Source organism: Arachis hypogaea, chromosome 7 (assembly GCF_003086295.3).
Source record: "Arachis hypogaea cultivar Tifrunner chromosome 7, arahy.Tifrunner.gnm2.J5K5, whole genome shotgun sequence".
Taxonomy (NCBI): Eukaryota; Viridiplantae; Streptophyta; class Magnoliopsida; order Fabales; family Fabaceae; genus Arachis; species Arachis hypogaea.
The window spans coordinates 36,108,663-36,133,939 of NC_092042.1; the positions used below are offsets into that span (position 1 = coordinate 36,108,663).

Consider the following 25,277-nt stretch of genomic DNA (forward strand, 5'->3'; position numbering starts at 1 on the left):
TTTATTTTATATTTAACAACCGAATAAACATAAAAAAAAACTATAAAGTAATTACTTTAGAGTTAAAAACACTAATGTATGGGTATTTAATAATTAATTATTTCTAAATGTATCATGTAATTTTGTAGAGAGTAAAAATATAAAATAAATATATATTATATTCAAAAGTGAAAATAATAATTTTAGTGAATAATTTTTTTTTCATAACTCAACGAATACTGTATACGGACAAATGAAATTTATATTTGTTTGGTAATGCAAATTTGCATACTAGTTAAATAAAATTTTAAAATATTTTAATTTAAAAGCACCATATTTAACAAAAAAAATATATATAGCAAACGGTAAAACTAAATACCACATCACTCGTGACAACTACATGTATTTTTAGTTTTATAATAGGACAAATTTTATTTTCCAATACTTTACTACTTTTGTATGCAATCTCTTATTTGTATAAATTTATAAGTTTAACATGTTAATTTTGTTTTGTTTTTTATTTTTGTAACTTTACCATTATTCAATATAGAAATAATAATGAGCGTACCTATGATGAAAGCAGAAGATAGCAAAATTTTAGATGAGTGAAACTGTTGAAGAAAAATATTGCCCGTTGTAATGACCATGATCTTTTTTGAAAATGGTGGAAGATTTCCCGATAGATTGTTGTTGGACACATCCAAAAACTTGAGTTGTTGTAAGCTTGTCAAACTTTCTGGTATGGACCCATTCAGTCTGTTTCCACCAAGATATAATTGACACAGATCCGTTAAATTTTTGAATGAAGGGGATATTGACCCAGTCAAATTCAAATTTGTTAAATTAACGGTTCTGATATTGCCATTATCATCACATGTAATGAAATTCCAAGCTTCAAGGCCCAGGATGATCTAAACAGAATCCATTAGACGTAAGATTTACTTCTGGAGTCCGAACTTTATTAAATAAAGGAAGAGGACCCTGCAACCAGTTGTTTTCCAACGAAACTTGATAGATTTCATTGAGCAATCCCAGAGAAGGTAGAACTACACCTGTTAATCTATTATTTGCCAGGGACAGATATTTCAAATGTTTGCAATTGGATAGGTCTGGAATAGAACCCTCAAATGAGTTCCCCTCAAGATTCACTTGAAACAATTGTGGCATAGAGGAAAGAAATTGAATTGTACCCGACAATTTATTATCCTTCGGGTGGTTGAGTTTCAATATAGTTAACCTGGTTAGTTTTGAAAAAGATTTAGGCAACACTCCTGTGAGATTATTTTCAGAGAGATCAAAATTTTGCAATACGGGAAAAGAATCAAAGATATCCGGCAAGGAGCCCTATGAGGTTTGTATTCTCGAGGTTGATGATGGTAAGGCGTGAGTTGGTGTTCAAGTTGGTGGGAAAAGTCCAAGATGAGAGGTTAGTATTGTACCTCAAGTCAAAGAGTTCCAAATTTTCTAAACCACATAAGCAATCGTGAGGAATGGAGATGAAGTTGTTGTAGGACAAATACAGATATTGGAGGTAAGAGAGATTCGAAAAAGAAGGCAAATGACCACTTAGAGAGTTGTTTCCAAGATCAAAATAGCGTAAATTAACAAGAGACTTGTTAATATCCGAAGGAATTGTTCCGTTGAGGTGCCTTGAATTGAGCTGGATCTTTTCTATATATCGAAAATTAGTGGCGGGAAAGTAACCACAAACCACACCAACCCAATCGCACATAACAGTATCATTATCGAACCAATTAGAGGGAAGATTGTGTACGGCTTCTTTAAACTTCAACAAGTACTCAGCTTCTTTGTGACTAATTTCACTATCATTATTATTAGATAATACCCGCACACACATGATAAAAAAAGGAAAGTTGCAAACATTTTGAGATGAGCCATGGGATTCACTCTCTGTTTTTTTGTTCTCTCACTCTCTGCTTTTTTTTGTTCTCTCACTCTCTGCTTTTTTTTGTTCTCTCGCAATGAAAGAGGAAGAATGCTCCTCTCCTTTTATTTTCGATTAGTTTCCATAATAGAATAAACATGCGTTTGAATGTTAAAGTTTGTTCGGCCTAAATAAACTATAATCCAATCTTGTCCTTTGGATGATTAGACTTTACAAGGACACTTAGAGCTAGTACTCACATAATGGAAATGAAGAAAACGGAGTAACAACTTTCCTGCAACTACTACTATTTAGAATTTCCCAGGTCCAAATGCTGTATAATCTCTTCACCGCTTTTTTGAATGGTAGTGGTGTTGAATGGCAGTTTGGCACCGTACATATAACATGATTGAATCCTCACCTCTTCATGCCTGAACCTATACATTCAATTTTTCACAAACAAACTGCATCAATTCATTGACTACTTCTGAAAACTCACCTAGACTAAGGCATATTTTTATAAGAGAAATTTAAAAAATTGAAAAGTTTATATCAAGTTAAAGGCTTGACATATTAAACAAACTAGTAGAATCATCGTCGCAAAACAAGTTCAGATCATATCATGTAAATAATAATATACCTGGGCATATACTTGGCACATTCTGCTTCATCCCAAGCCAATGCTCAGCTTTCAAGAGGCTCAACTTCCTTGCATGATCTTCAGCCTTCTTCTCAGACACCTTGCAAGAAGGATTCCATGATCCTTGATGACCCTCGCCAGAATGAGATTCCAATTTCCATCCCACCATTTCGGGGCATCACCGGAGTTGAAGCCCCAGAGTGAATTAGACTCCTAGTTGCCGGAGTATTGGCTCGAATCCGCGTACCGGTTCTTGAAGGCTCTTGGCTAGCATTGGTGATGCCCCGAAATGGTGGTATTTTCTTTGAAATAATATGGTTGATTGTTGATGGTATTTTGTTAATTGTGTTGATTTCTGATTTTATTGTCTAATTGTAATGGATTTTAATTTCTGAGTTTGTCATCTGAACTTCTGTTGATTGTGTTCTAAATTTCTGATGTTGCATGTGTTGTTGGTTTGTTGATAAGATAGAAATTGTATAAATACCGGTTGATGTGTTGTTGGTATTGTTAACTGTATTTGATTTGTGCATGTTTGTATTGGTGATGGTTGCTGATTATAAATTTTTATTGCAAGGTGTCTGAGAAGAAGGCTGAAGAAAGTTGAGCCCTCTTGAAAGCTGAGCATTAGCTTGGGATGAAGCAAAACGTGGTAAGTATCTGCCCAGGTATATTATTATTATTTCAGAATAATAGAGTGTAGGAACATGATTGATTTTTGTGACAGAGAGAGAAATAATAGAGATGATTGATTTTGTGACAGAGATTAAGATTTGAGAGAAAGCAAAGCTGAAAACATAAGATCTTGTGACAGAGATTAAGATTTGAGAGAAAGCAAAGCTGAAAAAATAATAGAGATCATTGATTTTGTGACAGAGATTAAGATTTGAGAGAGAAAGCAAAGCTGAAAAAATAATAGAGATGATTGTCAGAAATTAAGATTTGAGAGAAAGCAAAACTGAAACTTGCATGTGCTTGTTACATGGTATGCCCCTCCAATAAGTTAAAGAGTGAATTGTGAATATAATTATAATCAATATATTGTCCGGTTGTTACATTATTTTTTTCTCCATAATTAGTTATAAATTATTATGTTGTCTTTATTTATTTCTATTTTATTTCATCTTGCAAATTTAATTTAATATTAAACTAAAAAAGTAATAAATAATAATAATATATTTTTTGAAATTAACAAATTAATTAATTATCTAACTAAAGATTAATTTTTAACCATAAGTGAAATTATTAATACCTTTTTTCTGTTATAAAAAATAAACAGAGATAAGAAATGACATTATCTAATTTATTTATATAATAGAATTTTGCAGATGGTTCAGGTTACAGTAGTCCTTGTGTCAGTTGTGTGAGGGTGAGGCACATGTTTGAGAATGAGATGACACCAATGCTAGCCAAGAGCCTTCAAGAACCGGTACGCGGATTCGAGCCAATACTCCGGCAACTAGGAGTCTAATTCATTCTGGGCTTCAACTCCGGTGAAAAAAATAATGTAACAACCGGACAATGATATATTGATTATAATTATATTCACAATTCACTCTTTAACTTATTGGAGGGGCATACCATGTAACAAGCACATGCAAGTTTCAGTTTTGCTTCCTCTCAAATCTTAAATCTTAATCTCTGACAATCATCTCTATTATTTTTTCAGCTTTGTTTTCTCTCTCAAATCTTAATCTCTGTCACAAAATCAATGATCTCTATTATTTTTTCAGCTTTGCTTTCTCTCAAATCTTAATCTCTGTCACAAGATCTTATGTTTTCAGCTTTGCTTTCTCTCAAATCTTAATCTCTGTCACAAAATCAATCATCTCTATTATTTCTCTGTCACAAAAATCAATCATGTTCCTACACTCTATTATTCTGAAATAATAATAATATACCTGGGCAGATACTTACCACGTTTTGCTTCATCCCAAGCTAATGCTCAGCTTTCAAGAGGGCTCAACTTTCTTCAGCCTTTTTCTCAGACACCTTGCAATAAAAATTTGTAATCAGCAACCATCACCAATACAAACTTGCACAAATCAAATACAGTTAACAACACCAACAACACATCAACCGGGATTTATACAATTTCTATCTTATCAACAAACCAACAACACATGCAACATCAGAAATTCAGAACACAATCAACAGAAGTTCAGATGACAAACTCAGAAATTAAAATCCATTACAATTAGACAATAAAATCAAAAATCAACACAATTAACAAAATACCATCAACAATCAACCATATTATTTCAAAAAAAAAATAACTCAAATCCAGAAAAATTAACTCAAAGTCAGAAGAGCAGTGGACTTGAACAACCGTCGGAGGATGAAGGTGAAAGCAAGGGTTGCTACTGTGAGTAAGCAACCGTGGGAGGGAGACAGAGAGCTTGAAGAGAGAGACACGATGGCGACGAGAAGAGCTCCGAGCAGAGACGGGCTTGATGATGAGGGAAGAGGCGGGCTTCATGACGAGGGCAGAGACGTTGATGACGAGAGTAGCTCCCAGCAGATCTGCCGAGGGAGGAACGTCGCCAGAGGAGGATCGAGCAACCACGAGCAGACGACGAGAATAGGGCGAGGAGAAGAGGAACGTTGAGCGACGACAGCACCCTCCTGCCGAGGAGAAGAGTTCGGCGACGAAGAGTGGATGGTGGCTGGGTGCTGCTCCAAGGAGGTTTGGGGCTGGGTTCTTCACTCCAGTCTCCAGAGTTTTTAGAGAGAAAGAGAGGGGTAGGATGGTGGTATGGAGCGGCTAGGGTTTCCTCATTGTTCATAGGGTTTTTTTTTTCATATATATCTAAAGTTAAAACGACGACGTTTTGAGTGTAGCTTTGAACCGGAAATTCTTAAAAAACCCGGCCGGTTCCGACGGTTCACCGGTTAACTACCGGTTCAGCCGGTTCTTTTACCGGTTTTTTGCTAAACGGTTTTTGGAGTTAACTGAACCGACCATATGATCGATTTTCGGTTAATTCAGTTGAACTGGCTGATTCGGTTCGATTTTTAAAACTATGCTCAGAAGTATATATTAATCATAATTAATTTCAGAAAAAAATTAGGACTGAAGAAGTAATGGAGGAGTGCTCACTGGAGAAGACAAGGCAGCCGAGTAACAGAGACGTTCACGAGGAGGTGATGGCCGAGCAATTAAACGGAGGTGACGGCGAGGAGGACAAGCGAGCAGAGACGTTCGCGTTTCGCGTGAGACAGAGTGAGATCGGAGAGGGAGAGAGAGCGAGCTTGAAGAGAGAGAAGCCAAGCAGAGACATCCAGGACGGCAACGAGAACAAGACCGACGATGGTACCCTCTGTCACTGCCGCCGCCGACGATCACAAAGGCGGGCTTCACGAGCACATATACGGTGAGGAGGAGAAGAGTAGCGGCAGCTGGTAGGCTTCGCGACGAGCACAGAGAAGGTGAGGAAGAAGAGAGTGGCGGTGACTGGGGGGCTGACGGTGGCTGGTGGGGCTGGGGCCTAACAGTGGCGGCGGTGTTTGCTCTGATAGGGTTTGCCTAGTGAAGGAATTGGGACTAGGTGCTAATGGGTTGAAAGGGAATTGGAACTGTGTGTTAGTTAGGGTTTCTTTTCTTTTTTTTTTCTTCCTAACGTCAAAACGACGTAGTTTTTTATGCAAGTCACAAAACTGGATCTTTAAAAAATTCGGCCAGTTTGGTCGGTTCACCGGTTAACCGCCGATTTTACCTATTTTTTAACCAGGTTTTTGCAAAACGGTTTTGTAGATCAGCCGAACCGGCCGGTCTGGTCCGATTTTCACAAAAATCAATTATGTTTCTACACACTTATTATTCTGAAAACTGAACATCGTTTCTTCTATGTTCAGTTTTCAAAATAATAAGAGTGTAGGATATCACAGGCACAAGAATTTGAGAATCCAATACAGCATTACTAATTTACTATTATATTCTTCCATAGTTCCATTCTAGCCACAAACTTCACCTTCAGTTTTTGTTTTTATTTTTTATTTTTTCCGTCAAAACCACGACGTTTGATGGATTTTGAGAAACCGGCACTTTCAAAAATCCGGTCGATTCGTCCGGTTCGACAATTAACCGTCGGTTCAATCGATTTTTTTGCTAATTTGTTGTAGGATGGTTTTAGAAGTGGACCGGATTGGCTAGATGACCGATTTTCAGTTAATCCGGTAATCCGGTTGAACCGATCGGTCCGATCCGATTTTCATAACCTTAGTAATTATATATTATATTATATTATATAGATTTAACTATTTTTTCCATAGCAAAATAAATCCAATATTTGTCTTCTTTCTTAAAATAAGAAGTGCAACATCCCATAAAAATTAACTTAATATTAAAAGTTAAAAAAATCCAATATTTGTCTTCTTTCTTAAAATAAGAAGTGCAAGATCCCATAAAAATTAACTTGATATTAAAAGTTAAAAAAAATTAAATTATAAACTCTGAATTTTAAATTTAAATTATTGATATAAATTATAAAATATAATAAATAGAGAATTAAAACTTATTTAATTAACAAGAAGAACAATAATTTGTATTTAATAAAAAGTGTTTAAAGAGAGTTATAAAAATAAGTGATAATATTATCCAAATACTTCACGCGTGTATGTGCTTTTAGATATATATACACATTTTCATTGTGCATACTAAAAATTAACTATGTCATTTAAGATATAACTCGTTGACAAATAATTAACTATGTCATTTAAGATATAACTCGTTCACCAATGTATTGTTTAACTTATTTTTATTATGTACTTCATATCATAGTTGTCAGAAACGAATCGGTGATCGAACCGGTCAGGTCACTGGGTCATTGGGTCACTGGTTTAACCGGTGGGTTACTGGTTGAACCGTTTGACCCGGTCCTATGTAAATAAAAAATAAAAAATAGTCAAAAGTTCAAAATTAAAATTTAAATTACATATTTTTACTAACATTTTAAAAATATAAAGTTATTTTAAAACAATATGGAACATGAATAATAAATATTTTGTTATTTTTACTCTATCATAAATATTTTAATTTTGTTTTTATATTAAAATAACTATTATTTTTAAATTTTAATCATTTATTAATTAGTTTATATCTATTATACTATTATATACTACAAATATTTATTAAAAAATAATATTAATAGATATTATATAGTTACAAAAAAATAAATGAGTGAGTTTATAATTAAAATTAAAATAAATTAAACAAAAGTAAACTATTTGATAAAAGATATCTATATGTAATATAATTTGCATTTATTTTAATAGAAAGCACGTTAGCCTGGTGGTTGTGGAGTATTTTAGTTCCTTTGAGGGTAGGGGTTCGAACCCCACCTCAAACATTTTAAAAAATTTTCACTCCCAAACGATTCGGTCGGACCGATTTTACCGAGTTTGACCGGTTCTTTCCAGATTTAACCGGTTCACACCGGTTCAACTCCTTGTGCGGTCTAAATACCGGACCGAATTGGTATAGGATCCGGTTTTCCGGTTGAACCGGCCGGTCCGGTCCGGTTCTGCTAACAATGCTTCGTATTATATGTATTTTATATCAATAATTAGGCCATACTTGATATATATACATATACACACTAGTTAAGGAATAATGATAAAAAATCTTTAAAAATTTACAAGTGTATTAATTTGATCTCCAAAAGATTCACACCTCTAATTAGTATCTAAAAATAGAACTTTGAGTCAGATTGATCATTTTGAAGGTTAGAAAACAACACATTAGCAATCAATTCAAAGCCTTTGATCTTAGATACCATTTTCACTATTAATCCATAATTATATACCCAATATTCAGTGAGAAAGCAACATAAATCACAAAATTATACTATGCTGTGATGCTGTCATAAATCATTTCATGTGACAAACAAATAGAACAATAATACAGCGTACCAAGCTCCAAAAGGCCAAACGAAACTACCAATGAATGAAGACTTTCCTCGATTCCAAAATATTATTGATCAATAATAATTCGCACATAAATGTAATTTACACTTTAAAAACAAAGGCTCTCAAATCTGAATGGTACTTCATGAGTTCAAAAATGCATATCTTCAGGTTTTAACAAAGATTTTTGATAAAACTCGGATGACATTTTAAATGAAGCTGGATATTTTATGGCTTGCACAGTTTCAGGCAGTGCAACATCATCTTCAAACTTTGTGTTGCAGCCCCATAACCGAGTGAGAAGTCGCTGGCACTTCGGAGACGACTGTCTGAAATATGTCCGGTACCCCTCAACAACATCTTGCTTGCTTATTATGTTCTTCAATTCTTCGGCTTCCTTCTTTGATATATCAAAGATATACCTGAAAAACAATATCCTTTGTTATCATTTTCTTCAAGGTTGGTCTTCCTTACTCATCATCCACAAACTTATTATATAACTAAACGTAAAATCACCTTTTATCAAGTATCAACAATCTGACTCCACAATCGATTGCTCTCGTAGTTAAGCGAATGATCTTTCTCGAGCAGTTTTGCCAGTAACCCACTTTTGTAATTCTCAAAGGAATCATCATCAAGCCCATCCTGCAGTCAACATATAATTCCTTAGAACACAAGTCTTTTAATTTGGAAAAGAGTGGGGTGTGCCTACAATTTCTTGAGCACCCAAATCATGTCAAATTTAATGCAATTCATGAGGGAGACATTAATCTCAGAACAATGAGATAGAAGGAATCAGGAATACTAACCAACATTTCTTCAACGCCATCTATGAAGTTGTCGATTCTATCTTGCACGTAAATTGGGTCGTACTCAGATGATTGAACACAGAAACAAAACCCAAAAACACTGTACGTTAACCGTAGGCTACATTCGACAACATATCCAAGCTGCTCTTTTGTCCTGTATCCAGATACACACAAATAAATAAACAAATAAAGAAATAAAAATTAATACAACCCATAAAAAGCCATGGAAAGTGAAAACAAATTTTCATTAACAAATGTTAGACGCTCAAATGCAAGAAACTAAAATAGCATTCAATAGTCACCTCAGCTGATTGAAAAGCGGCTCATCCACAACTTCCTCAAAAAGATCAATTAAAGCTTTCAATTTGATTGATCCCAACCCAAGATCTTGCTCAATTTGAAAATATAGCTGCATGAATATTGAATACCAAATTAAGAAACAGGAGAAGTTTGTTAGAAATTTCAAAAAAACAATTATCCATGAAAAGTGACAAACAAAAATAATCCAACTGAAATTACCTCAACCACAGAATTCTTTTCTGACTTGTTCTTTACACAAACATCTCTAACTAGATTGGCACTGGATGAAAGGCAAATAACGTGCTCAGCGTGCCTCAGCTCAACGGGAAGTGGATTTACTATAAAGTTCGTCTTAAATATATTTGATATGTCAATTACTTCTTCTGAAATATTTCCATGGCATAGACCCTCAATGTATAGCTGTCCAAGGTTGATGTAAAGGAATAAATTTCAAACAATTTATTGATATAAACTAGAGAACTATAATATATCATGGAACTTATGTTTAAAAACCAAGTAATTAAAAACTAAAAAACAAAGAACAAGCTACCAAGAAGTAGCTACTTTCTTGTAAATGTAAGCATTATCAAGCTGAGACAGCAGATTCTCATACACACAAACAGAACAAGTGCATCAAACAAAGTAGTTATATTAAGTTTAGGGTTTAGGGTTTAAGGATATAACACTTCCCATGCATGTATTTTTTGAAAACATTATTCTTTTTTTTTTTTACAGAAAATAAAATAAAACTTGACAATAAAAGACTGCAAAATAGTCCAAACAATAACATATAAGATTAAATATTTCATGCCTACCTTGGAGCGAAGTTCGGGGATAAATGCAATCAAATCATCAAGAAACAAATCATTTAGATGATGCAGCTTTTCCTCAATGTCATAAAAGCTCGGCACAAAACTTGCAATCTCAAATATGACGAATGACTTAAAGGCTTCATGTTGGTATTCTTCAAAGTTCTCTTCATGTCTTCTTTTATAACCTGAACGATAATGATTGGTTCATTACAATCAACAAAGCAAACAGAACTATGGAACCGGGCAAAAAGGATAACATAGACATTTTGATAAGAGATAAAAGGAAATATGTGATGTACCTCAAATCGATTGCCAGCAGGAATAAAGGATCTAGCTACCGATAAAACTTTAGATAAGAGAACGGGAAGCTTCTCATTGAAACCATAGACCTTCAGTTCCAGTTTGTCGCCAACATAGGAGACAGAAGTTTCTAACATTGCAATACTAGCTTGCACAGATAGACACATGTTGTATGAAGTCCTTTAAAAATAAGATTTAAGGTACTACATTCACCAACAGTTTCTTAGATTGCCTAAGATGATTTAATTTTAACTCAAGCCAGATCTTATGATACAAAATTTTGTACATATAAACTAGCAGATGATATTTTGGAAAGCTGGAATGAAAAAAAAAAGTAATTAGTTGGGAGTTTGAATAGTCAGTTAAGAGTGGAAGCCCCTCTCTCTAAAAGATACCTTTCTCAATTAATCAGTTTACAAGCTTAAGGTATGAAGCTATGTAGTAAATAGAATTACCTAGTGAATCTGTTCAGAAACAAAACGTATGAAGGACAGGAAATCCTCCAAACAAGAGAGAAGTAAATAAATAACAGAAACAACAAAAAATTTCTAACTGAGCAACATCTTTTAATGGAGGATATATAATATAGACGAATGACTCTACTTTTAGTGTCAAGCAAGACAGACGATTTACCAGATATATGATTCATTCAACTCATCTTTAAGGAGGAGAATGAACAATTCAAACAATACACAACTCTGGGCATTAGCATATCCACCCTTCAAGTTAATCCGAAAATATGTCAACAGAACGTACAGAAAAATCACTTGGAATGAACTCATTTTTTGATGGAAGATGTAGCGAGGCCTCAATTTCTGGAGGATTTCTCCATAACTCCATTAAATCTTGAGCAATGTCTTCTTCAACATAACGTGAACCAAACTAAGGTTCACATTGGACACCTGAAAAGTAGCACCATCAAGTTGTTCAATCATCATGATGGAAATATAACTTCCAGATATATTTTGTTAACAATTGAGTTTAGTTATCAATTCCCAATGGTTCAACATAACAGATTAACAGTGAAAGAAATAAATAAAAGTGCCAACTAGCCAAAGGTGAAAAGATAACTCATGTTCCGACTTAAGGAACAACTTCGAAACAACCTCTACTCTCATGTTTTCTGGAATGAAGAAACCAAGAAGTTGCTTTATCAATTGCTCATCCCAAGTCTGGTAGACATAGTCACCATACATGACATGCTCTGGCGGATAAAAGAGTAAATTTTCTGCACAAGAAAATAATTCAAATAAGCCAGAAAGATATAACAAATCTGCATAGGAAGTATCTAAAATTTCAAAATATATTGTAATTGGGTTGAAAGCATAATAAATAAATGTTCAGTTTTTGCTATAAACACAAACTGACAACAATTTTTTTTTTAATCTCTATCATATGTTGCATGTTCTCCATATCCTATTGATTAACAAATAACTTAAGAAAACAACTCCAAGCAGATAAATTAGAAACCTGAGAGTTCAGCAGCATAATCATCTTGCCGTTGCTCTTCTGCAAATCTAAAATCCATTTTCCCGATGCTTTGAAGTTCTCTGAATATCCATTCTTGTGGAGGAATTTGATGCAATAACTTCAGGTATTGATAGACAAAGCCAATGATATCAAAGATCTGGGAAGTGAAATCAAAGTTAAGCCATATTGAAGAGAAGTAATTTGTAGAAATTGGAAAGCATAAGCTGATCTGAATGATCACACAAGTTAATTTACCCATCAACTAGTCAATACTGTTTTCACACTTGTCTATTGACTGAAAAATTTTAATCCAATATAATAATAATAATAAGAAAGCTGAAATTGAAATAAAAATCTTATGTTTGAGGTCCCACTAAACACACTACTTGCTCTTACTCTCTTCTATCTGAAAGGCCATACAAGTGAAGAGATTATGATCACCTTTTCAACACCAGAGACAGTGAGGACCCTTTCTGATAGCTCCAAATAATTCCGCAACCCAACTCTCAAGCACATCAAGAGGGTCTACACATTTATACATAAAGCACATCACTATAAAGTATAAACATACCAGTTTATATTGGTCTCAATCCTAATCCTGGCGTGAGCTGTTAAAACAAATAAATCTCATTTTTGTAGAAGATAAATCTATGATGAACCTAATCTTGAGACTAGTATAATTATTTCTCAACTATTAATAAATGTATAAGTGGCTGCAAACCTGCATACCCTGGTTGGCATATTGGGAATGGGAAAAAAAAAAAAACTAAGCACCTTATTATTGCTGGAAGAAAAACATGACTAAAATAAAATTGTAAAACTTTAAATTGAATAATGGTGTAGGGAAGTAGGAATTCACCTCCACCAATAACAACAAGCTTCATTAATCCACCATGGTAATAATCTTTGTATAGTTTGAATATTTGCTTCCGCAAATTAACACCCTTCTCCATAGCATCAACCAAGCTCTTCTTATTCCCTTCATGTACATGGAAAAGAATGAAATAGTAATTTAATTATACAGAGAAATCTAGATATCTAATTGACCATGTAATAGCAACACTTTTATGGCATACCCCAAAAGAATCTGTTTAAAGGATGACCAATAGCAGAAGTATGGCGTTGAAGTTGTTGAAGACGGCAAGCTTCGCTTTGCAAAGCCTGGTTAAATTCTATGCTCAGTTTTGTATACCATTATGGTATACCAAAAACATTATCAGCAAACTGCAGATAAGGAGATCTGAGCGCTTTCTAAAATCATAATTAAAGTGGAAATCTGCATTATTCGACTATGATGAGACATACCTGAATCTACTGCCTGTACTTCTCGCTCCATGGCCTCCATTTTTACAAGAGGCGAGATAAAGAACTGAGAAAATCTGATAAGAGAAGAAAGACCAAAATATAAGTTTGAAAAGAAGTCTTAGCATACTTATCAAGAGGATTGGAAATTCCAAGGGCCTCTTAATATTATCAAAATTGAATCATTAGATTCATTTAGCTATGTTTAAGTGCAATAAAAACAACAAATATTGATAATAAAAATATAACCCAAATCACCAGAAAATATTTTACCGAGAAAAATGAAATGAATAAAATAATCAATATGTAGAATAAATATCACTAGATTTTATGTCTCTGGTCTTGTATTTTAACAAACATCGAGGAGGGATAATTAATTCTTATGTCCGTCTATAGGAAGTATTGTGGCATAGAATTTAGGTGTTTTGTTTAGAGAGGTAATCTCTTTGATATGTAGAGAGTAGAGTAGAGAACTTTGTACTTTTGATGCACTTTGTTAGTCCCACTTTTACAGGTGCAGAAATATTCTCTTTTTTTTTTTATTGAGTAATACCCCAAATAGGTCCCCAAGGAATTGGTCGTACGACTGATTTGTCCCCCAAAAAAATTAACTAAGTTCCCAGTCCCCAAAATTATTAAATATGTGCCATATACGTCCCTGCTCCAGGTTTAGCCGGTTAACTGAACACTCTTTCTCCTACGTGGAGGTGATAAGTATGACGTGTCAGGTTAAAGGCTTCTAGGACACGTTGGTCCTTGTACACGTGGCCAAAACGACGTCGTTTAAAGCCTTATCAAAACGACGTCGTTTTAAGTTTGACAGATTAATCCCCAAACTTTATGAAATGAATGTGTTAAAACGCAGCGTTTGAATAGGGTCCTAGGATAAAAATGCATGTCCTTCTCCCTTGGCTCTGTTAAATGACCTGAAACCCCAAACCCTTATCCAAATTTTACAAGGCAACTCTTCATCTTCCTCAACTCCGTTAACATTGAGTGTAGTCTGTAACAGTCGTTTGACGAGGCTGACGGCGACTGTGTGGTGGCGATGGACTGTCGTGCATATCGCCATTGTTGGAGGTAAGTCTTTTAATTTATTTTTTGAATTAATTCAGAGGCGAAGATTCATGTATGATGAACATGCATGTCATGTGTAGGGTAGATTAAAGATATTATTTTGCTAGTGTTGGTTAAGTCAGAGTTCTAAATTGATTTATTCTGTGACGTTTCATAGTAACATTACCGATGTAGGTGTTAAAAAATTGAATTCTGTTTTAATGCTCTTGTAATGGCTTCGTTGCTTGTTTAAGTTGTGATAGATTTTTATTTTGTTAGATTAGATGAGTGAAGACGTGATGCCCGTATTTCACCACGGTGGAAGCTTTGTGAGAGACAACACGGGAGTACTTGTGTACATCAATGGAGAAGTCAAGAAGTTTCCCCCAATGGACATTGATCTGATATGTTTCTTTGACCTGAAGAAACTTTTTTTGGACTTGGGTTACCATGACTATAAGGCAATATTTTGGTATGATCCGACTGCTACTGACCTGAAGTCTGGTCTTCACCCAGTTCATGGAGAAGAGATCAGAGATCTTCAAAAGAATAAAATGCTAAATGAGGACACTGATGAATTCTACATCTACTTTGACCATCCAATCATAGAAGATACAGAGTTCATTGATGATGATGGTGTTAGTGTTGAGGAAGTGGAAGTGCAAGAGGCTAGTGTTGAGGATGATGGTGTTGACAATGATGCAGATGTTGAGAGTTCAGATAGTGATGATGGGTATGAGTCAACAGAAGATGCATTATACAAGCCCCCACCTTCAGGATATGGTTTTTCAGATTCAAGTTCAGAGGAAGAGTTAGTTGGAGCTGGTAAGAAAGGAAAGAATAATGGGAAGAAGAAATCCAAAGTTAGTAAGCCTGTTAATGGGCCAGTTGGCAAGGGCAATGGCAAGCCAAAACGGGCAGCCATTGGAAGAGAAGAGGTAGCTGGAGCATCTGTTCAGAGAAAGAGTCATGGTGGGCCTGGCAGGCCCAGTAAGAGTGATTATGGGCCTGTTGAAAAAGATAAAGTAGTTAATGGGCCTTCTAGTGGCAACAAAAACAAAACTACACCTGCTAGTGCCAATGAGGGGCCATCGAAGTCCAAAAAACCTGCTACATTTGATGAAGAACTTGGTGTGGAGTTGTTACCTGAGTCAGACATTGAATTTGAGTATGATTCTGAACAATTTTTGACCCCGACAGACTCAAGTGATGATGGAGGAAATGGGTTTGATTGGCCTCAATTTAATCTGAGTGCAGAATTTGGGGAGGTCCAATTTCAGCTGAACATAGAGTTTGAGTCACTTGAACAATTTAAGCAGGCTCTAAAGGACTTTACCATATCAGAGGGTAGAAGAATATTTTACATGAAGAATGATAAGAGAAGGGTTAGAGCTGCTTGTATACATAGAGGCTTCATGCCTGGAAAAGAAGTGCAAAAAGCCAAGGCAAAGGCAAGAAAAGCAGATAAGGAAAAGGCAAAGTTACAGGCTACTAAAGAAGCTAATGAAAGCGAGAAAGCTAAAGGGGTGGTGGAAACGAATGAGGCTCTTCCTGAAGGTGAGAAAAACAATGAGGGACATACTACCAATGAGGTAGAAGCACAAGCTAATGCAGCAAAAAATGCAAAATGTGGAAATGAAGGTGAGAAAAATGGTGAAACAGAGAAGCATGACTGTCCCTGACTTATATACTGTGCAAAAAACTCACGATCAGGTGGATACCAAATAAAGACCTACAATCTAACTCACACCTGTGGAAGAGAGTTTGGCAGCAATATGGCAGATCAACATTGGGTAGCAAGGAAGCTAGAAAAGAGATTGTTGAGTCAGCCACGGTTGACATATGCAGAGGCATGGGATCACATGAAGGTTGATTACAATGTGATACTCAGTGATAAAATGCTGTACAGAGGACTTCGGATGGCCAGGAAAAAGTATGTTGGTAACGAGAAGGCACAATATGGCAAGCTGCGTGACTATTTGAACGAGATACACCGGTATGAGGTTATTTTATTTCAAAGACTAACATTAGAATATTGTTAGTGAATTGATAAAGAATAATATTTTTTTACATTTTATGTTAATTCTTGTTTGACAAAAATAACTTGCTGTGATATGAAATACATTAGAATATTGTTAGTGATCTTAGTGAATTCTGGTGTAATTCTGGTTTATATAGGAGCAATGAAGGTTCATCTGCACTGTTGGCAGTGGAGCCTATATCTCAATCTCCTCCATTATTTGATAAATTGTATATTTTCTTAAACGCCTGTAAAAGGGGGTTCAAGGCTAGATGTCGCCCCTTGATAGGTTTAGATGGATGCTTTCTGAAGGGTTTTTATGGGGGACAATTATTGTCAGCTGTAGGACAAGACGCGAACAATCATTTTTATGTGATTGCGTATGCAGTAGTTGAGAGTGAGACGAAGGCAAATTGGAAATGGTTTCTACAGTTGTTACAAGATGATCTTGGACAATGCACTGCCGATGGTTGGAACTTCATCAGCGATCAACAGAAGGTATCCTTGAATATGTCTTAGTGTTCGTTATGTTAACTAACTATGCATTGTATTCTTCATGGTTTAATGACTGTTAGCTATGTTTTTTGTTATCATAACAAGCATTTTAATGCATATTATTTTCTGGTCTGTTGGAACTGTAATGCAGGGTCTTCTGCCAACACTGAAGGAGGTTATGCCTAACGCCCATCACAGAAAACTGCGTTAGGCACATTTGGAAGAATTTCACAAACAAATACAAGGATACACAACTTAAGAATGTGGTCCGGGCTTGTGCCAAAAGTTCAACCGTTGCAGAGTTTAATGATAATATGCAAAGGCTGAAGAGAATGAATGAGGACGCGTGGGCTTACCTTGCAAAATTGGATCCAGGATGCTGGACTAAGTCAAAATTCAGCCACTACCCTAAACTGGACAATATCACCAATAACATGACAGAGGTGTGGAATGCCAAAATAGTATACTATAGGGGAAAACCTATACTCACAATGCTAGAGGAGCTCAAATGTTACATTATGCGAAGGATGGCACAACACAAAAAGGCCCTAAGCATGTACACTAGTATAGTTGCTCCTGTACAACAAAAAAGGATGGAAGCCATTATGAAGGACACCAAGCACTGGACTTCTCAATGGACTGGCCACAATGCTAGACAGGTATTTGAGGTGCAAATGCACAATAAGAAGCTGGGGGTGCACTTAGGTAATAGCACATGTACATGTAACATGTGGCAACTTATAGGTATAACACTCCAACTTATGCATTTTTAGTTAATATTCTTACAAACTGTATATCTAATTGTTGTTTACAATCACTTATAGGAATTTCATGTGTGCATGCCATGGCTGCTATTGCTAAGAGGGGAGACAGAGCAGACACATATGTGCACAAGTGGCTGAAGATGGATGCCTTCAGAGCAACATATGGTCATTCCATTAGCCCCGTCAACAGTAAAGAGTATTGGGAGAAGTCTGGAGAAATAAGCTCAATCCCTCCCAAGATTAAGAGGCCAATAGGGCGTCCAGTAAAGAGAAGGAGACGAGATCCAGTAGAAGACAGAACAGAGGGTAATAAGGCAAAAAAGACCTTCCAAGTCACATGCGGAAAATGTGGAGAGACTGGCCACAATGCTAAGACCTGCAAGGAAGCTCCTAAGGCTGGAACTAATCCTAAAGGAAAGGTCAAAGGAAAATCCAAGAAAAACTCAACTGCAACACAAGAAGAGGTTCAACTTTCTCAATCGGCACCAGTAGCTGAGGTATACATGAATGATACTTACATTCTTCTGCTAAATGTGTTACATTGTGTAGCTTGATATGTGTGATAACATGCTTAGGATTTAGGTTTTTGACATGAATTAGTTGTTGTGTTATAGACACCAACTTGACATATAAATTAGTAATTAGGGACCTGCTTGACTTATAGTAGCATTTCTAAAGGACCTATTTGACTTATAAAATACATCGTCAAGGGTTTAATTGTCTTAATAAATTTGCTTACTTATGAGGTTACCCAGCCTGGGGTACCAACAAATCATACTGTACCAGACATAGGAATGAATGTGAATGCTGCAACTGTAAGTATGCTTCATAATATGTTTCACTATTAATTCCTAAACATTACTTACTAATATCTTATTTTAGAATACTCATAATTTTTTACAATTCAATCAGAGAAGACAAACTCAGCCTCAGCAGCCTAGTAGACGTTCAAAGCAGACAATAATTAGCTTCAAGTTAGCATCATTATCAACTTCTAATATTCATTTAACTAAAATGAGCCATTCAAATACAATATTTTTTCAACAAAGATACAATGCCAATTGCTTAAATAACCACCACATAAATACAAAACATAATCACAACTACAAGTGCACCTATTATTACACTACTAAACAAGCTTAGAACACTGTCCTTCTTGAGTTTCGAACTATCTTCATTCCTCTTTATTAATATCTCCTCCAATTGTTTCACTCTCTCCTCCTAGCAATAATCTAAACCTGCACCAAATTCTGCACCCATGCATGTCTCCACAGAGGCCAATCTACGCCTTTCAACTATATCATCCACCAAATACCCAAAGATCTCATCAAACCATACAAAAAAATCACAATATCCTTGCTTTTCCTGCAATTAGAATAACAGAACATAAATCATCACATTAGTCTTAGTCCCCAATTATCAAAACTACAGCACCACAAAAATCCACCACTCTAAAGTACCTTAAAGTGAGGACAGCCAAAGAACAGCCTATTCAGGTTTTCTGCTGTGCGAGACCTGGATATTATGGCATATGTCCTATACTTACACTTAGGATGTTCTCCTCTTCTAATTCGCCCCCTTTGGACGCCAGTCGAACCGCTGTCAACATTGAATACATCATCCATAGTTCTCCGACCGCGTCTCCGACTTGCAACTGACATGCTGCCTCTACTCGTCATCATCTTCTTCGAAGCCAAAAACTCTCTCTCACATACTAACATACATGGGTTGGAGGCACAGGGGGTAAAAAGTGAAGACCTAATTTCATGTTCATCCCCTTTAAAACAGCGATGTCTTGTCCATATTCAAATGCTGCGTTTTAACACATTCATTTCATAAAGCTTGGTCGTTTTGGTCACGTGTACAGGGACCAACGTGTCCTGGAAGCCTTTAACCTGACACGTCACACTCATCACCTCTACGTAGGAGAGAGAGTGTTCAGTTAACCGGCTAAACCTGGAGCAGGGACGTATATGGCATATATTTAATAATTTTGGGGACTGAGGACTTAGTTAATTTTCTTGGGGGACAAATCTGTCGTACGGCCAATTCCTTGGGGACCTATTTGGGGGAATTACTCTTTTTTATTTTTTTTTATTTTATATTTTTTTGTTATAAATAATTTAGTCTAAAATTTTAAAATTTAAGTAAAAAGGACGATTTTAAACATTGGTTTTAAGCTTTAGAGACGATTTTGTATACAAGAAAAAGTTGGGGACGAAAAAAATTTTCAACCTATATCTTAAAGACTAAAATCGTACTTAACCTTTTTTAAATTAGAATTAGGTTTTTCAATATATATATATATATATATATATATATATATTATGTAAAATCACTAAAAAATCTACATTAAAAATAAATTATTAAAGATATTTAAATAAATTTAATAATTCGAGAATCCCGCACCTATTTCGAATGACTATTATTATGGTGGCTATGATGTCTAGACAACTTTAACAACACTTAAAAGTGTTGCTAAATTTTAGGTGATATTCTTTAATATTTTAGCAATTGAGTTTTATTTTTATTTTTTAAATTAAAATGTTTTTGAATATTAAAAATATTATTTCAGTTTTAGTAACACTTTTTAAGTATTGCTAAAGTTACATAACCATCGTAGTCATTATGATGATAGCAACCATAAATATGAATGAGGCATCAGCATGGCCATAATAAGGATGTCTCAATGAAATTTCTGATAATGATATTAGCTGATATATCATACATTGAAAGCAAATAATGTTTAAAGAAAAAGTATTTTTGAGGCATGGAATATTGGATACTCATATATACTATATATTTCGATATTATTGTGAACAGGGTACAGTAAGATTGCAATAGAGCAGCAAAGGATGAAATATAAGAAAGTTTTGGAAGATTATTAATCGTTCTATGCATGCATTATCCATGTAATACAACAAATAATGTTAGCCTTATATATGAAATAAAGTGTATGGATCTTACATAAACGATTCAAAGATCAATAATCTCTATGTTGACCAATAATATTTAATCGTTCCATGCAAGAATTTTATCCATCTTTCCAAGAAGGTTATATTGGTTGCAGGTTGCAACTTACAATGACTATACGAGAGAAATAATTATTAAAACTGATTCTTCGCTTACCAAATGCACAATATGCATAGATGGTTGATTTAAAGGAGGATATATATATATATATATATATAAACAAACAAAAAACAAACTGAATTACAATTATATGGCTTATACGCCGTTACAATAAAAGAGAGTGAATTAGTTTAGTATAGTGGCTTTGCTATTCAAATGAGATAAGGAAATGAAGTGAGAAATGAATTATTACCGTGTAAAAGGGTGACAAAAATTAAAAATTAACGTATGGAACTCAGAAATTGAAGGGAAAGAAGTAGAGTTGTCAAATGGACGAACCCTAGAATTTGAGTAAATTTATTATGAGTGGCGAGTTAAAATTAAAAAATAGCTGACTCTTTTTTAAACAAACCAATAAATACTCATTCAAGAAGTTTGTGTTTGAGAGAACACTGCACACTGGATTTCCTATAAGACTGAAATTCAAGAAGAGATTAAATATTTATAATTGTTAATCAACTTCCTAAACCATGCAAATGTTTTCTAACCAGATAATTGCATCAATGTATTTTTGTATTGCGAACGGAGTATTACTGAGGAAATCTGGTTGTCTTGAAGATCAACAAGCTGCAATGGACAAATGTTGCCACCTAAGTCTAATGTATTGTTCAATGCATTGTTCCTCAGTTTCCTGCAATGCAAATAACATCAATTTTTATATAACATAATAAGGGTAGGTTCAAAACAAGGATCTTATCTTAGGAACTTACACTTGCTGAATTTGAGGAATGCTGAAGAGCTTTGATGGAAGAGGACCTTCCAAGGATCCAAACTCCATAAATTATAGATAACTATAATACATGAGTTTCCCTTGGTATCTACTTATGCTATACTCATTTCTTTTTGCCTTAAAATACTTTTTACTTGTTTATTATTGTAGTTAATAATCAAGAATTAGGAGGGGATGCCATATAACCCATATTTAAATGGGACTTTCATAATTCCTTAACAAGGATTAATTACGACATATGAATGAGCTTATATTATGATCATTATATTAATTAAACACATAAAGAATACACAGTACTCGAAGACAAATATTTGTTAATACATTCTGACGACGTATTGTATGTGTTTCAAAAGGGGACCATGATGCATGGACAACTAATAATAAGTAAAAACGATCTCTCTTAAATGAGGCAAAATAGAAATTTCAACTACAATAACCCATCAAACAAATATGCCACTAAAATACAACTTCCAGCGAAGTATACAAAGACTTTATATTATATTATATATTTATATATCTATACAAGCCTATGAAAATGCAAAACGTGCATCATATGAACCTTGAAGCCAGAATGATGATCGAGATGAGTAAATATTCTTAAACATAATTGTCTCTTAAGTAAGTACAGTAAGGTACTAATAAGTCACTTACCTCTTCTTTTCTTTTGAATGTATCTGTGTTTTTAGATATAAATCCCAATAACAATTCCAACCACCAGAGCAACCACTGAACTGACTATTGGAACAACTAGCATTGCTACATTCACTGCACAGCAAGACAAAAAAAAAAAAAAAGAAAAGAACTATACTCAAGAACCAAGATACAACAGTAAAAGGTATTCAAATTTTCTTCAATCTGGAAGCTGGACCCTTAATTGGAACTGCTGTTAGAAACAAGAGACTAAGAGAGTAATCTGAAAAGTATATTATTGAGTTGTGTGGAAAGATACAATATATAAGGAGTATTTATAGGTGGTAAATGAATCAGAGCAATAAAGGCATAGAATCCTACAATTAATAGACAGATATACTAGACGATACTAATTGATCTAAATTGATTCTAATGATTCTCTAAAATCCCTCCTCAAACTCAAGTGGGAGCTAAGGATACCAACTTGAGTTTGGATAACAAAGTCCGGAAACGAGTCGGGTGATGAGCTTTCGTGAAGATATCAACAGTCTGATCTAGTGTTCCAACAGCAATGAGACGAACAGCATCAATAAGGATACGTTGCTGAACAAAGTGACAATCAATCTCAATGTGTTTGGTGCGTTCATGAAACACATCATTATAGGCAATCTGAATAGCACTTCGGTTATCACAAAAAACATTAGTAGGGGACGACTGAGGAGCACCCAAATCTTCGAGAAGCCAACAAACCGAGATAACTTTAGCAGTGGTGTCAGCGAGGGCACGGTACTCAGCTTCTGTGCTTGAGCAAGCAGTGAACGTTTGCTACTTAGCACGCCAAGAAATGAGAGTGTCGCCAAGAAAAAAACATAACCAGTAGTAGAACGACGATCAGTGGGATCACCAGCCCAATCACCATTGGAGTAAGCCTGAAGAGACAAGAGGAATGGGCAGAAAAATAAAGGCCATGAAATAGAGTGCCTTTGATGTAGCGAAGAATGCGAAGAACTGCCGCATAGTGAGTAATACGAGGAGCTGACAAGAATTGGCTAAGTACATGAACCGGATAGGCAATGTCTGGTCGGGTGACAGTCAAGTAGACGAGACCGCCAACTAACTATCGATAGAGAGTCGGATTATCCAAAACAGTGCCATCCATAGGGGTAAATCGAACATTAGGCTCAAGAGGAGTAGACTCAGTGCGACTATCTGTAATTCCAGCGCGAGCAAGAAGATCTGAAGCATACTTAGCCTGAGAGAGATAGATGCCATCATCGGTGGAGATGACCTCGAGACCAAGAAAATAGCTGAGAGAACCAAGATCTTTCATCTCAAAGGTACGATGAAGTGAGGCCTTGAGATCAGATATACCATCAACATCATCCCCAGTAATGATCATGTCATCAACATACAAAAGTAGAAGAACAACTCCACGTTCGCTTTTACGAATAAAGAGGGCATTCTCATGAGGGCTAGAAGTAAAACCAAGACTGCATATGGTAGTCCTAAACTTGTCAAACCATTCACGAGGAGCTTGCTTAAGTCCATAAAGTGCCTTGCGCAGGAGACAAACCTTATTAGAAGGACAAGGATATCCCGGAGGTGGTTTCATATAGACTCTCTTTTTCAAATCCCCATTAAGAAATTTATTCTTCACATCCATCTGACTGAGAGACCATTTTTTAACCGCGGCAATGGCAAGAAGAGCTCTAACAGACGTAAGACGAGCGACAGGGGCAAAAGTCTCTTCATAATCAATACCATATTCTTGCGTACAACCTTGAGCAACCAAGCGAGCCTTATAACGGTCAATAGAGCCATCAGAGCGATTCTTGATCTTGTATACCCATCTACTGTCCACAACTTCTTGATCAAAAGGAGGATCAACTAGATCCCAAGTGTGTGCTTTTTCAAGTGCCTGTATTTCTTCTTGCATTACTTGTTGCCAATTTGGGTTTGAGGAGGCCTCTCTGAATGTCTTAGGTTCATATTGATGAAGAATAGTAGAAAAGCAGTGGTAATCAAGAAGATGAGGAGGTGGATTCCTTACCCTAGAAGAACGAACGGGAGGAGGAGGCATGACGGTAGGAGCAGGATCATCGTCCGGTCTGGAATCATCGGGAGATGGAGAAGGCGGAAGAATAGGAGGCTGTGGAGGGTCCCTCGAGATAGAATCTGTAGAATCATCACTAGGAAAATGATCAACACTGGGGTTAGTAAACAAAGGTGACTGAGTAGTAGGAATGGACTAAAAAGATGAGAATCGAGAAAACATGTGGTGCTCCCAGAAGACAACATGACGAGATATACGAACACATTTAGAGAGAGGATCCCAACAATGATAACCCTTGTGTTCAGTGCCATAACCAAGAAAACAACACATACGAGCCCGAGGTTCAAGTTTACTATGTTCATGAGGCTGAAGAAGAACAAAATATACACAACCGAAAACTCGAAGAGAACTATAATTTGGAAAGGTATGATAAAGACGCTCAAAGGGAGTAACATTACCAAGAACAGAAGAAGGGAGTCTATTGATAACATGAACAGCAGTAAGAACGGCTTCACCCTAAGTACGCTCAGGACACGAAGAAGAAAGGAGCATTGCATGGACAGAGTCAAGAATGTGACGGTATCTGCGTTCTCTCGTGGCAGTTCCGTTTGCATTCTCTCGTGACCGTTCTATCTGCGTTCTCTCGTGGTAGTTCCGTCTGCGTTCTCTCGTGGCAATTCCGTTAGTATTTTCTCGTGGCAGTTCCGTCTGCCTTCTCTCGTGGCAGTTTCGTCTGTGTTTCCTTGTGGCAGTTCCGTCTGCATTTTCTTCCGGCAGTTTTGTTTGCACCTGTTTTATCAATTTATACAGTTTTAATTTTTCTCTTTCTTTCGTTGTTTTAAATAAGTTTCAAACTCAAGTTGTCACTTGAGTTTGAGGGGGGATGTTAGAATATAATTAGGACCAATTAGGATCAATTAGTATTATTTAGTATATCTGAATATTTATTATAGAATATTACGTTTTTATTATTAAGATTCTCTTATATAAATACCC

The 25,277-nt window shown here is 35.6% G+C and overlaps 2 protein-coding genes, 1 long non-coding RNA gene and 1 pseudogene across 4 annotated transcripts; 1 reads left to right on the forward strand and 3 right to left on the reverse strand.

The window, feature by feature from the left end:
- Window positions 1–1,783: 1,783 nt before the first annotated feature.
- On the reverse strand, window positions 1,784–3,854 carry LOC112702942 (uncharacterized). The gene is made up of 2 exons (XR_003154375.3): window positions 2,505–3,854; window positions 1,784–2,301 (listed from the first exon to the last, which is right to left on the reverse strand). It is a non-coding gene; the product is annotated as an uncharacterized lncRNA (long non-coding RNA).
- A 4,585-nt stretch (window positions 3,855–8,439) lies between these two features.
- On the reverse strand, window positions 8,440–12,157 carry LOC112701383 (nardilysin-like; annotated as a pseudogene).
- Window positions 10,985–13,823, reverse strand: LOC140173130 (nardilysin-like). Of its 2 annotated transcripts, XM_072199391.1 has the most exons (8): window positions 13,675–13,823; window positions 13,405–13,478; window positions 13,176–13,271; window positions 12,959–13,078; window positions 12,541–12,624; window positions 12,100–12,256; window positions 11,736–11,857; window positions 10,985–11,531 (listed from the first exon to the last, which is right to left on the reverse strand). In XM_072199391.1, exons 2-5 carry the CDS (start codon window positions 13,442–13,444, stop codon window positions 12,545–12,547), a joined length of 336 nt encoding a protein of 111 aa, XP_072055492.1. In that variant the 5' UTR covers window positions 13,445–13,478; window positions 13,675–13,823; the 3' UTR covers window positions 10,985–11,531; window positions 11,736–11,857; window positions 12,100–12,256; window positions 12,541–12,544. The 2 variants fall into 2 exon arrangements, with proteins under 2 accessions (XP_072055492.1, XP_072055491.1); XM_072199390.1 differs by lacking the exon at window positions 13,675–13,823 and having other exon boundaries at window positions 13,405–13,662.
- Window positions 13,824–17,286: 3,463 nt separating this feature from the next.
- LOC114924249 (uncharacterized) lies at window positions 17,287–18,318 on the forward strand. Its single transcript, XM_029288158.1, has 3 exons — window positions 17,287–17,677; window positions 17,797–18,233; window positions 18,286–18,318. Exons 1-3 carry the CDS (start codon window positions 17,287–17,289, stop codon window positions 18,316–18,318), a joined length of 861 nt encoding a protein of 286 aa, XP_029143991.1.
- The last annotated feature ends 6,959 nt before the right edge of the window (window positions 18,319–25,277 follow it).

Coding starts and splice junctions, on each gene's coding strand:
- LOC140173130 (XM_072199391.1), bottom strand. CDS start 13,444: ATGGAGGCCATGGAGCGAGAAGTACAGGCAGTAGATTCAG. Junction 13,272..13,404: donor AGTACAGGCAGTAGATTCAG/GTATGTCTCATC, acceptor AACTGAGCATAG/AATTTAACCAGGCTTTGCAA. Junction 12,625..12,958: donor GCTTGTTGTTATTGGTGGAG/GTGAATTCCTAC, acceptor ATAAATGTGTAG/ACCCTCTTGATGTGCTTGAG.
- LOC114924249 (XM_029288158.1), top strand. CDS start 17,287: ATGCAAAGGCTGAAGAGAATGAATGAGGACGCGTGGGCTTACCTTGCA. Junction 17,678..17,796: donor GAAGCTGGGGGTGCACTTAG/GTAATAGCACAT, acceptor AATCACTTATAG/GAATTTCATGTGTGCATGCC. Junction 18,234..18,285: donor AATCGGCACCAGTAGCTGAG/GTATACATGAAT, acceptor TACATTGTGTAG/CTTGATATGTGTGATAACAT.